This window comes from Crotalus tigris, unplaced genomic scaffold, assembly GCF_016545835.1.
Source record: "Crotalus tigris isolate CLP2741 ecotype Arizona unplaced genomic scaffold, ASM1654583v1 scf7180000017668.6805642782:7212621, whole genome shotgun sequence".
NCBI lineage: Eukaryota > Metazoa > Chordata > Lepidosauria > Squamata > Viperidae > Crotalus > Crotalus tigris.
The window spans coordinates 709,610-723,255 of NW_024096554.1; the positions used below are offsets into that span (position 1 = coordinate 709,610).

Below are 13,646 nucleotides of genomic sequence, written 5' to 3' on the forward strand. Positions count from 1 at the left end.
TGCCCACATACAATTTGCCAGGATCCTTCCCATAGGCCAACTATAATGAAAATAATCTATCTTTCTTTGGAACTTTTAAATAATTTTCTAGAGGTCATTGTAGATTCCATTTTTCTAGATTTGCACAATGGTATTACAAATACATTACCATCTCATTCCAAATCCTTAATTCCAGGACTTTTTTTCTCATAGAACGCCCAGAATGTTGTTCCGGCACCTTTTTTGGATGGAACCTTGTAGGGTAGGCAAGGCGGGTTGTATGACATGTGTGAGTTCTAGCACTTTTTTTTTTTTTTTAAAGCACTGCTTAATTCTGTCCTGTCAGTTATAGAGCTGGCACTATATTTCCTGAAAACATTGTCTCTTTTTTGTTTTATTTTTTCCAAACCCTAAAAACTATTATTTCAGTTGAAGGAATTTAGGAACTGAAGCAGTTCAAAGGAGATTCCCATTGTGGCTTCTCCTGGGAACAGACATGTAAGACCTGGACTGTTCCCAAGAACTGGTACCTTTCGTAATTTCCTTTCTCTCCTTAAACGTGTATTTATTAAATAAGAAATTTAGCAATAAGAAATAGAGGAATGATATATAAAGAAAATATATCTGTCCATAAAGTCACATGCATTTCAAGTGACTTCATTCAGTTTCTGTCATTTAAGTGACCTTTTACTCTGATTGAGTTAATCTCACAAGGGTCCAGGTGAGCTTCAACTACCTTGGGATTATTTGGCCTTTAATGTGGGTATCACTGGGCTCACAGATTAGAAACATTAAGGCTCACTGCCTCTCCTAATTTTAAAATCTTAATTTTTTTATTCAAACATTAGTTTTCTGCTGGAAAATAGTTTGCTGCAAAGCAAAGCACTAGTTTCCAACATAATCATGTGATGCAGTATAAGCATGTTAGCTCATTTGTATGTTTTGGTGTGGTGTACTTTTTTGTCTGAGATTTTCTTCTATGTGGGAGTATAATGATCTCTGTGTTTCTTTAAACATAACCTGTTTGCATTATGTGGAAAAAAGGTATTTTGTTGTGCTTTGTGCAGGCAGATACGTGTTTTGGCACTTGACATTCAGACCACACCTCTGCACTGTATTCATTTGGCAAAGTTACTTATCTCTCAGCCTAAGTCTCCTCAATTTGTCCTCTGTGAAATGGGTACTGGAGTAAAAGACTATGAGCTCAAAGCAGAAATTTTGTGTTTAGAGGTCCAGAATTCATTCTTGCCTTCATAGATAAAGTTCATAGGTAACCTACATTTTCTGTTTTGTAAAATAGGAATTTTGTGACTTGCCCTAACTATCTTGGTGGACATTTATAAATGTGCAAGTCCTATTGCCCTCTTCAAATTGTTAAGAACATATATAAATTTTTCTTAAAATGTGCCCAATGCTTAAAAGGGTCGGGGATTCCTGGCTTATGGTCCATCCCCAGAAGCCGATTATTTTCTACTCTGTAATCTCACCCCACAACCACAAAATCTGAACTTTTGGAAACACCATAAGGGGAAAAGTCAAGCCAAGAAAACATTATAGATGACCAGACCTACATTTAGCTTGCTGTTTGCAAACTGCTCATTTGGGGGGGGGGGGAGTGGCTCTACTGAGTAAACCTGAAGACGGACTTGGTTCATCTCCTCCTTTGCACTCTTAAAAGTCCACAAAAGAAACCAAGTACCTTCAGCTGAGGTACCAGGCGTTTTGGCATTCTTTCCCAGTGGCAATGATTGAAGAGCTAGGCCCACACATCCCCTTTTATACTGTTTACACGCCAGTGGAAACCTGTGTTAACAGTTCCACAAGGCTACTCATGATTTCCTCTCTTTTGTTCCCAATTAGATATTTCATTCCGAGAAAAAACATGCCGCCGACCGTCGTACCCACCCACCCCTTCGCTCGAGCGCATATGGCCATGTACATTGAGATGGCCCCTCGGACTTTCTCTTCGCCCTGGATTTTTAGACTTTCGCCCAGAAAGGCTCGCCTTCCCTCCGACTCCCCATTGGAGGACCTCAAGAGACACGAGCAAAATGGACCGAAGATACATTTCCCTGAAGAGACCCTGAAGCCAAGAGAAGCAAAGCAAACCCCCCCCCCCCACACACACACACACCACCGCCCGCCTCTGTCTCAGAGCCTTTGGCTCCACCAGAGGCCAGCACAAACTGCGGAAAGCAAAACCGCCCAAGGGGCACAGGGCTGTGGTTGGGAAGAACTCAAAGAGTCCCGGCGAGGGGATCGCGAGCGGACGGACGAACCGCGAAGCTCTCTTTCCTAGGAAGAAAAGGAAAACAAGGCAAGGAAGAGGACCGCCCCCCCCCAACCCTGCTTACTTAGCCGGCGCGCCGCCTAATCGGTGGCTCAGGGTCGCATTGGGCTTGTCACTCCGATCGGGCTGTCTCCTGCCTACCAACTTCCAAGGGTCTCTCTCTCTCTCGCTGTCTCCTGCCTTGCACTTCCAAGGACTTGTTCGCGCTCACCCGCAACAGCCCCAACTATTGAAAAGCCGCGGCCGTGTCCGCCTCCTTTTAAGGTGTGAGCGCGCAGAGAGGCGGCTATTGGACTGGAGGCCAAAGGAGACGCGTCGCCCGCTGTTCCCCTCTAATCTCCGACTGAGGGAGAGGTCCAGGCGCGCACACAGGAGGTGGACTGGGTGTGGTTAGCGAACTTTACTATTTGATTAAGGAGTTGCTGCGAGCCGCGGAGGAGGGAAGGGGCATAGATCGCCTGGGGGGGGGGAGAAGCGTGCGACGGAGAGGCGCTGAGGAGGGGGAGGAAAAGCAAATAATAATCAGCATGATAACAGCGACCCGAATCACGCAAAGCCACAGTATAATAAAATGAAAGAAAGTGCCCCCTCCCCCTCCCAGACAAATTGCTGTTACGGGATCACAAACGGGAGAGAGGATCAATTTAAGAGAGGAGAAAGCGCACGTCCTGGTAAAGGGAGAGCCTCGATGTCAGAACCGGATTTTAGCAACTTGGCGACCAAGGTGCTTGGGCTGGCCCCTACCTGTTGAGTTGTGATGCTCGAGTAAGTTTCCGGATGCCCTGGAGAAGTGCTGCTACCCCGAGAGGAGGTATCAAAATTTGCCGGAAAGTCCTGGTACATTGTCCGAGGTACAAGCAGGAGAGAAATAATAATGAAAAAAAAAATCTTTTTAGTTGTTGTTCCCTCTTGTTCAGTCCCTTCCTGTCTTGTTTCCAATCGTATAATTGATGCCTTAGATTTCAAGCGCGCTCAGGTGGAGACGGATGCAGCTGGCAGTTTGGATTTTGATTCTATTTTAAGCAAGTCCTGATTTTTCTCTCTCTCAAAACAGGACTGTGTGGAATTAAAAAAACAAAACCACCCCAAACCTCCCACGTATAAGAATGCAAAATTCACTCCTTGTAGAGCCAAATCACTGAGTCTCTTAAGGTCAGCATAACTATGAACAAGCTTTAAAAAAAAGAGAGTTCTCTTTCCAAATGCGTCTTTATTTCTAAAGAAAATTAGACGTGTCTTGTTTCCCTTCCTTCCACTTTGCCTGCCTACTGGTATCAAAGTCTTGATCTCTCTGTAGTTTTAAGGAGGATCGTTGCCTCCTGTATAATTAAGCCTTTCAGAAAAGTGCCGTCTTCCTGCTCGAACTGGACTGGATGACTCAGCCCGGGATTTGAGGCTCTTTATTTACTTATTGTTGAAAAAAATCAACTGAATGATCGATCTAGCTCTTGATTTTGCCCTTCTCGGTCGTGAAGGCGAGCTCTTCTGTCCCCCTGCTTACACGTACCCCCCTCCCTTCTCTTTCCTTGAGCAAGCGCCTCTCTAGCTTAGTATCCTTGTTCTCTGACTCCTTTACTCTCCCTGGATGAGTCAGTGTAATGGCATTAGTTCAAATCCCGAGCCTCATTGCATCTCCTCTTCTTAAGATCTGTACCATGTGGATTTCCAGCGTCAAACTTGCAACTTGGCCACGCCCCATTCGCGACGCGGAGCCTCCCACTTGTAGGGGAGGAGGAGGAGAGAGAGGAGGGCAAAATCGGTCGGCCCATTAAACCCGACCCAGTTTACTGAACGCAGACGATTAGAAGGCGAGTAGGCAGGCAATCTCACGCCCACTCGCCATGCCGCTCGACTGGACAGTCCGTTGCCTGGTCCGGAATGGTTTTTCTCTCTCTCCCCCCACATCTTGGCTTAGTCTGTTCCATTGTCGCAGGTCGCGGTTGCCAAAGATGGTCATTTGCGTTGTACTACGTGAGCGCGGGTTTCCTTGGTTAGAATGACGCGTTCAGAGAGGGATTCCCTGCTCGCCTGCCACAAATCATACCTCAATAAAGGGACGAATCTTGTTAGAAAAGGCGGGAAAAGCGGCTTCAAGAAGCGTCTCTGATTACCCCGGATTCTTTTAGGGGCAGGTTGATTTGCGCGGGAGCGAAGGCATAACTCGAGGGCGACTAGGAAGGAGGACGGGTGGGGAAGAGTAGGGGAAAGTTGCATTCTGAATACTGCGAGGCTTACTAAAAGAAAATTTGAATTTAAATGGGATGTTAAAAGATGGGGAGGGTTTTCCAGTAAACATGGTAGCAACGCGAGTATCCGAAAAGGGCATGAGCAGATCCCAAGTAGCGTTGCTGGAGCTTCATACCGCATAGGATCCCATTGACTCCCCCGTCTCCCTAGGCATTATTATTGTTCTTGCCATATAATCTAATATCCGAGGCTTCTGAGGTGCGATCATCAGATCTCATAATTTCCTGAGCTCGCCTGCTCCATTTACAACCCGGAGTCCTAGAATATGGACTCTACAATCCGGAGCAGCTCCTTGTCCAGACCTGATTCATTTCTGTACTATACATGTATTGCTACTGTCGCTCTTCATAAATTATGGGAAAAACGGCTGACGGCCGCTGGCGTTTATTCGTCTGACAGATAAAAACTCAACGGAATAGTTGCGTGCGTGTTATTTTTATGGCAAAGCATTTTTTTTCCCCGTTGACCTCAGGGAGCCCGATTTCCTTTGGGAATTGCACTCTAAGGCTCCAGCACGTGGACTCCACGAAGCCCTGAATTCGCTGTTATTTCGAAGTAAGTAAGAGGCGCGGGATCGGCTTGGAATTGCACAAAAGAACATCGCATCAGCAAGACAGAGCATCTGGGAACGCTCTGTTCCGAACGGGCAAATGACTGGCGCCCTCCTTGGTGCAGTCCTACGGCGCGGAGCTACAGGATTTGTTCGTAGCCACCGCCAAGTGGCGCAAGCCATTTAAGGAGGAGGAGGAAAGCCCGGCCGGAGCTTCAAGACTACCCATATTCCTATGATACTGGCCGACGGCCTACCGTAAACTATAAACAAGTTGCAACGAGGGGAGGGGGACTTTATGTTCCCTTCGGCTCCGGTCGGGCGCTTGGCCCGGATCAACCTCCTCTGGAGCCGGACCAGAAAGCCTCCCCTTATTCGCTGCAAGAGCCACGCCCCTTCCAGTAAGAACCGGCTAGCTTGTAGGCGGAGCGGCTCTGTTGCTGCTGCTGCTGATTGTGCTGCTTTGCACGCAGCGACAGAGTTACTCGGGTCGGTTGCCTTCCAGTAAAGTGACGTGGCTGATGGCTAAGCCCCAGAGATCAAGGAGTTTCTGTGGAATTTGGGCGGCCCTTGATGCAACCTTGCAACGCCGTGAAGAAGAAAGCGAAGCGGTGACGCCGCCAGGACGGGAGGCAACGGGGCCGGAAACGTAACGGGGTCAAAGATCTGCCCAACCCAGACCGGAGTTGCGGGAAAGGAGGGAGGGGGTGGCGGAAGATGGAATTTCCCGCTGAGAATTACGTCTGCCCGGACATTTGTTTTTTCGAAAAAGCAGCTCTCCAGGAAATTAGGTGCGCACGGCTCCCCCTGCCTATATGGAAACTATGTTTGCATAAGAAAAAAAAAAAAAACTCTGCCTTCGCATCAGCGGTTCAAAGTAATTAAAAAGGAGAGGAAGAGAGAGTCTCGGACAAGACAGGGATGGATCCCGAAGGGCCTGCAAAGCAATGGGCCGTCTGTTTTTGTGTAAAAATACTGCCATCCTAGCAAAGTAAATGGCAATTGAAATGGAACCCAAAAGTGGCTCGCCTTAAAAAAATATAAATAATTATTCTTTCGGTTTGAAGGCTGATTTGCCTACTAGGTTTACAGATGCCATAAATGATATGTTCGGAAACGTTCTGCTGATGGTCACATAAACTGCATTTAGGCCCCCTGTCCCCTAACGCTAGGTAGGTCGCTGCACGATTCAAAACGAAAGCTGGACATCTTGGAAACTGCCTAAAGAGCAAGAAATATCCAAAACAAATACTGTGTGTAAAGAACTCTTGATTTAAGTGAGTATGAATTCCACAAACGGGGGTTCTGTGTTGGAGTTTTCAAAGGGACAAGTGCTTCCTTTCATTTTTGCTTTACAGCGCCAAATTGTCAATACACTTCTTGAGTCAGGAACATGATGACATCAGTACATGAAGCTTGCAGTGGTTAACATTACTGCAATCAATATAAAATATCATACTCTAAACATGTGTCTTTTTGAGGTGTTGGCACTACAATTCCTGGAATACCTAGGTGACTTCCTACAAATTTACTATACTACAGTAGCAACTACTGAGTAGATGTTCAAGTTGATGTTCAATTGCAAGTCCTCCAAATCCTGCTCAAATCATTGACATCTAGGATTAGGATATAATTTACCTAAGGAAGAATTATTCTAAGGCTAATAATAGCCATTCTATTGAAGATTTATAAGCATACACCATGGGTCAGTTGTATTCATAGTAGTTACTTTATTTTGATTCCATGAGTAGCTATTTCATGGATACTGTTGTATGGCCAATGTAGGTGAGAGGTTACACTGATAGCATCATAAAGCACAGCTTGGTATATATTTACAATTGTGTGATATAATTGTAAGAGGGGCTTAAAAACGAGACTATGGAAACTATAGTCAAAGAATGTGAAGTCTACATGACTAATTTACTGTAATAATTTCATTGGGCTTTTGGCTGATAGGTTTTATCAATCATCTCAGCATTTTGCAGTATAAAAAGCTGAGATAAAACAGTTAAGGCAACACCACTCAATGAAGCAATGTGTAGAAATCTGTAAGCCATATCAATTACTGTAGATCCTGATATAGCCATGATTCATTGTTTACATATTGAAGTTCCCAAGATTTATTCCTGTCATCTCCGGGTAGATCTAGAAAAGGCTCCTGGTTAAACTCCAGGGGAACTGTTGCCAGACACTGAATAGTAAGGTCAGGCAGAGCTGAGATTCATGGGTTATATTTAATGTGTTTTCATTATTAAAAACCCAAATCCTTATATCATCCAGTATCTTTTGGACTTATGAACCTGAGGATTTATCTTGATTGCCATAACTGAGCATAAAAGTCCATTACTGATTACCTGAAACTTTGCACAGAAAACAAGGCTTATTTTGTTAGTAGCTACTAATCAAGATTGCCACTGACTTCAATTCCAAAATGCCTCTGGAGAGAAATTGTTGGGTTGGCTGGCAAATATCCAGCTAATGAGCTTTGGCCCATGTGCAGTCAGAATGCAGAACTACCAATACATAGAATTTGATCTGATCTAGTAGACCTCATTTTGTAACCTTGGCTTTCTTCATTTCATTGATAGGGGTCAGGTGAGATACTTTATTCTTAAACAGTTGGCTATATGAAAGCCTTATGTCAAGTTGCTCAGAGACGTATCATTCTAATGATTAGCTCCTGGTTAAACCCCAGGAGAACTGTTGCTAGATACTGAATAGTAAGGTCAAGCAGAGCTGGGGCTTGTGAGTTATATTTAATGTGTTTTCATTATTAAAACACATTAAATTCTGAATTAAAAGATTCAGAATAAGATAGCTACCCATGAATCTCTTGGGCCTTACAGTCATTTGAAGGCTTTCTCATTTCTTGCATCTCAATCTGTTCATTGTGGTTAGCCCAGCCTTACAATGGTTTATTTAAAATACAGTTAGGGTTAGGGTTAGTTAACCTCCAGGAAGAGAAAATTCTCACCTGCACTCACCTAGAGTGCTCTTGGACATAGAGATCACTTGGTCTTCCAAAAATAATAACTCTAGGATCAAGAAGCACAAGTTGAGGGATAGGAAATATGCTCAGTCACCATAGTTTTGGGTGCAGAATTCAATTATGGAATTGGTGAGGAATTATTTGATACCTTCAAACTATGAACTTCTTTTCGAGGAGAACAGTATGGATGCCATTTGTAAAAGCACTTGTGACTGGATAGAAGTTAGTGGGAGTCTCTCAAACTAAGGGCTTTACAAGAATGGGCAGTTTACTGCTTGTGAATTTTGGGAGTTGTAGTCCCCATGTATCTAGAAGTCGCAGTGCTTGTTATGTCCTTTATGATTCTCTGTTGGTTTTCTTGCTTTCTAGTGCAGGCCCTCGCTAATTTTTTGTCTGTTGTAAGCTATTGCTGTTTGTATTTTTCTTATATTGTAAGCCACCTAGAGTGAGGCAGCTGTAGGCTGAATTGGTTAAATAAATCATTTGGTTTTTAAAGTGTTTGTATTATCCCTTTCTCCTGTTTGATCAAGTTACCTAACATAGCTGATTTAAATATCTTCTAAAAGGGGAAAAAATGAATGCAGTAAACGACTGATCCATCCGTCTGACATCAATACCTGGGAAGATTCTGGAAAAGATAAACAATGAATCAGTGAACACCTAGAAGCAAACAAAATCATAACCATAGGCCAACATGTGTTTGTCAAAAACAGATCATGCCAAACTAATCTTACTATATTCTTTCACAAAGTAACAAAAATATGGACCAGCGAAATACTGTGGATATAACTTAGTACGGCATTTGATAAAATAGAACCTACTACTTGATAAAACCTACTACTTGATAAAATAGAAAAATGTGGGTTAATGCAGTCCCAGGCCACATTAATGGAGGGATAGAATCAAGATCATGTGAAATAATACCACTTTATAATACCTTGGTAACCCTACACTTGGAATATTGCATCCAGTTTTGGTCACCACAATATAAAAAAGATGTTGAGACTCTAGAAAAGAGTGCAGAGAAGAGCAACAAAGATGATTCAGGGACTGAAGTCTAAAAGATGCAAAGAATAGTTGCAGGAATTGGGTATGTCTGATTTAATGAAAAAAAGGAGCAAGGATGACATGATAGCAGTGTTCCAATATTGGGCTGCCATGAAGAGGAAGGGGGGACAACCTATTCTCCAAAATGAAGGCAGAACAAGAAGCAATGGATGGAAACTAATCAAGGAAAGAACCAATCTAGCAGTAAGGAGAAATTTCCTGACAAAACAATCAGTGGAATGACTTGCTTCCAGAGGTTGTGGGTGCTCCAACAACAGAAGTTTTTAAGAAGAGATTGGACAACCATTCGTCTGAAATGATAACAGGGTTTCCTACTTGAGCGGGGGGGGGGGTTGGACTAGAAGACCTCCAAGGTCCCTTCCAACTCTGTTATTCTGTTATTCTAAAATAATCAAAACAAGCATAAATATAACAGCAGTTAAGACAACAGAAGATAATTTAAAAATATAAACCCAAATATAAATAAATTACTTGATGCGGAAAACCATTCCATTGAACAAATAGGTAAATGGTTCTTAGAGTCCATAGACCACTCTTGAGAGAGAATTCCAAAAATTGGGTCAAAATAGAACCTCCACAGTTGTCAAACTAAACATTTAAAAGGAGAAGCATGCAAAATACAGAGCTCAAGATCAATCACGTTGGAAGCATTACAGTCAATTCTGGAACCTGCACTGCTATGTTCTTAAAGTAGCTGTCTAATAAAAACAGGGATAGAGAATATTGTTTTTATTTGCTACTTCTCTGCTGCAGAATTTCCTCTTTCTCCCAGAAATTTCTGAAGCTCTTTCTGATGCCAGTGCAAATTCTTTTTAATCTGGCCGGTATTATTCAAAGAGAAGAATACACAGAGTTTTCTTTCAGTTTTGTATACTGTTTTAAAAGTCTGCAAGTCTTCTCATCCAGCATGGGTGTCAATCTACATACCAAGAGAATAAAGGCTGCTTTTTCTGATTTTCTGTAAGTTTTGCGTCTGTTGAATCCAATTAGTTCAAAATTTACAAGGAGCAAATTAGAGAAAGGAGTTGGGAACTCACTCAAAGATATAGCTTGTCTTGGGCAAATCCCACACTCTTCTATGCCTGAGGTTCCCCTTCTGGAAGATTAATGTCTCTACATTACCACAAAGAGGTAGAGTGCCACTTAATTAATTTTTCAAAGGGTTTAGAGCAAAGGGGCCTATTAGAGCACAAAGCTGGTTGTTAATTACACATCTCTCTTTAAGTATTTTAATCAACTCTCTTTGGCAGCAAGAAAGAATCAGCATTTCCCTTCAAAGCTGAGATAGTAAATATAAGATTACCTGTAGGGACTCTATTAACACTAGATGTAACAGCATCCCACAGTTTCCTGCATATGAGTATTGGGTCCATAGGTTTCTGCAAAAATACACAGTTTTCTAAAAATAGTCAGTTTAGCCATCCAAACACAACAGTCTTAGAAAACTTTGAACAGGAACAGACATTCCCCTGTTTCTTTGGCTATTGAATGAACTACAAGCATAGTGAAAACAAATACTGTAAATACGTATCTTTTCTCTGGCTAGATTATAGATATCTTCATTTACTAATCATTATTGGGATCAGCAACTCCATCGCTAAGTGATGTGGTTGCAAAGTGAAAAAACATCATGTGACTTTTATGACATCAGTTTGTCAGTTCTGGCTGGTTAAGTGAATCACTGTGGGTCATTAAGCATATCTCATCAGTGCAACTCGCAACTTCCTGCCAGCTTTCCCATTGATTTGACTGATCAAAAGCCAGCTGTGAAGTTTCCAAATGGTGATTATGTGACTGAAATGCTACAGTCATCATAAATGTGCACCAGTTACCAAGTCTCCAAATTGCAATCATATGACCATGAAGACTGCAGTGGATTTTTCTATTTTAATGGATTTTTCTATCATGGTTGTATGGCCTCTGTTAATCTAAAGTTATTTTAAATGTATCAGTTAACTTTGGGCTGTCCTTGGAATCTCTGGGATATAAGCCAAGAAAATCAATTCCTATTCTTAAACATCAATCATGTATATTTGTTGACTGATTCTAAATAACTAGAAAAACTAGGATGACATCATTTCTATAAAGAATAGAGATGGTATCAACATACTGAAGACAGTTCATATAGAAAATAAGGTAAGATATGTACGTATCAGCTTCCAGGCTCAAAAATTCTCTGGCTGAGAGAATATATTTTTCTAGGTTTTTTTTCAACTAAGGGATATGGAGGTCAACTTTGGCTTGGGATGTTGTCTAATTTAATATATGTGTTAGAAACAGTTCACTTTTTTTAACAGATAAGAGAAGTTAAAGCCATTTCCTATGATGTTTAAGAAGACTTAATGATATAAAATGCAAATAAACTATGAGAGAAAATAATTTGGAACATAGAATTAAAAATACAGTAGCATTGCTTCTCTGAAGGCTATTAAAATAATAGGAAGGATAGAGGACCATCAAGTACTTAGACCATTCCTTTATTGATCCAAAGAAACCTACATTTCCATAATCAGATCTCATTAGGCTCTGATCCCATCAGATGGAATAATATATTTTCAATAAATTTGCACTGAGAGAAAGGTGATTTTCCTGTTATTTTCTATTTTGGGGGAGATTGCTGGAAAAAAATATTCCACTTCGCTTTGAAGTGTTGATTTGAAACAGCAACTTTTAGCATTAAGCACCTCTTTATGGACCAAATTCCTCTTGATGTGCATTGCTTGGCAGATGTTTTGTTTTCTGGCGTCTAAAAAAAACGATCTGGTCCCAAATTAGCTGTTTTGTTTCATGTGGTGCCTATTTTTAGAGGAGGTGTGCTTAGTTCTATAAAAATAAGTTCATTTGCTACAATCTTTTTGCATGATATTTAGACAGCAAGGTGCAAGAACCACAATAAGACCATTGTGCTTTTCTTTTGGCTTATGCAGTATATCATGCACTCAACTGTGTCTGTTGATTTGTACTAGTGAAAAGAAAAAATTGTCTAAGATGTAAAATGAATAGACACACACTTGGGGGATACATCAGAAATATTACTGGAGCAAAAGCACCTCTGCCAATGCATCAGCAAGATTTTAAAAACTGCCATGGTTGAAATAATTCTGAATTAACTCATTGACAAAGGCTGATACTACAGTGTTTTAAAAGTCTATGTAGAATCTAATAGGAATTTTAAAGAAGGCTTAGAAAACTACCTTTGGCATTTTAGATTTTAAAAAAGTAATATGTGGTTTGGATACTGGATTTTCTGTTTTTCCAATCCCAGTTTCTGTTTGATAAGCATAGGTAATAGCAATGGGCTGTGGAGTTAAGATCCAAACCAAATGAAAGAGTTTATATTGACTACCCTTGCTTTAGACGAGAAAGGGCAATCTTATATGCTATGAGCCATGTGCAACCCAGGACTGTTTTTGCAGCATCTCCCAATGCTAAAAATTTGCAACATTGTTTTGTTTAAATACATAAGCAAACTAGCAAAGTTAAATATCCACATTACTAAATGGGGTCAACAAAGTCAAGATGGCAGCTACAATGGTGGGATTGAGGGTCCACCTGCATTTTATATGGATTCTATGTGCAATGCACATAAAACATAAGCAGCTCATCAAATGCACCATTGCAGCCACCATCTTGACTTTTTGGGTCATATCCTGCTGACACCCCTATTAGAGAATTACTATAGCTGGTTCAAAATACAATTGTGAAAATGGTGGCTGGGACTATCTGGATACTACAGCATAACTCGTCAATTTTAAAATAAACACATTGCTTAACTGTTTATGGAAGAAGGATTAGCCATGGTCAGTGAAGTGTTGCCCTCTGCTGGGACAGTTTAAAGCAGTGGTTCTCAACCTGTGGGTCGGGACCCCATTTGGGGTCGAACAACCATTTCACGGGGGTCGCCAAACAAGGCTGTCCACCATTTTTTCCCCTTTTCGTTGGCCACGCCCCTGGCACCTGGTGATGTATAAGTGGTTGGGGGTCACCACAACATGGGGAACTGTATTATGGGGTCGCGGCATTAGAAAAGTTGAGAACCACTGGTTTAAAGGTAAAGATTTGAAAGGAAGAAGAGCATCACTTTGAAGTTGCCTATTAACTCTTAGCACCAGGGGTACAGACTGAGCAGGCACAGAAGGTGCTGTAATAACTTTGATACATAAAAACTTAGGCAGCAGAATGTTCATCATTATAGATGCTTTCTTTTGGGTTCCTTTTGGACAGTGCATAAGTAAGCTCCTTATTTTTTTCTGTGGAGGATGTATCAGCATTTAGAAAAAAAAAATGCCCTGTAGAAGAAATTGCTTTGGTAACCTAATCCATCCTGTTCCTTCTTTCATCATAGGTGTTTGTAGGTAGAAAAGTTCACTGGTAGTGAGAAACCTTATTTTCCAAAAGGCACTCAAAATAGCGCTCCTCTATAACTGATAGGCTTACCCACCCTACAGTTGCTGTGGCTCTGAGGAATGACTGTGATCTCCTACGATGCATTGCATATGAAAAAATTCATTGGCTTCAACTGC

The 13,646-nt window shown here is 41.6% G+C and overlaps 1 protein-coding gene and 1 long non-coding RNA gene across 5 annotated transcripts in view; both read right to left on the reverse strand.

The window, feature by feature from the left end:
* The window catches only part of FOSL2 (FOS like 2, AP-1 transcription factor subunit), a 28,605-nt gene extending 24,592 nt beyond the window's left edge, over positions 1-4,013 (reverse strand). Inside the window, exon 1 of one of the 4 annotated variants that reach the window (XM_039337053.1) lies at positions 3,014-4,013. In XM_039337053.1, the coding sequence (XP_039192987.1) occupies positions 3,014-3,112 (99 nt within the window). In that variant the 5' untranslated portion in view covers positions 3,113-4,013. Of the gene's footprint in view, positions 1-2,333; positions 2,673-3,013 lie in introns of those variants that run through there. The other 3 variants (XM_039337056.1, XM_039337055.1, XM_039337054.1) reach the window with 3 other exon arrangements.
* Positions 4,014-6,781: 2,768 nt separating this feature from the next.
* Positions 6,782-10,995, reverse strand: LOC120305349. Its single transcript, XR_005556013.1, has 2 exons — positions 10,427-10,995; positions 6,782-8,683 (listed from the first exon to the last, which is right to left on the reverse strand). It is a non-coding gene; the product is annotated as an uncharacterized LOC120305349 (long non-coding RNA).
* Between the last annotated feature and the right edge of the window lie 2,651 nt (positions 10,996-13,646).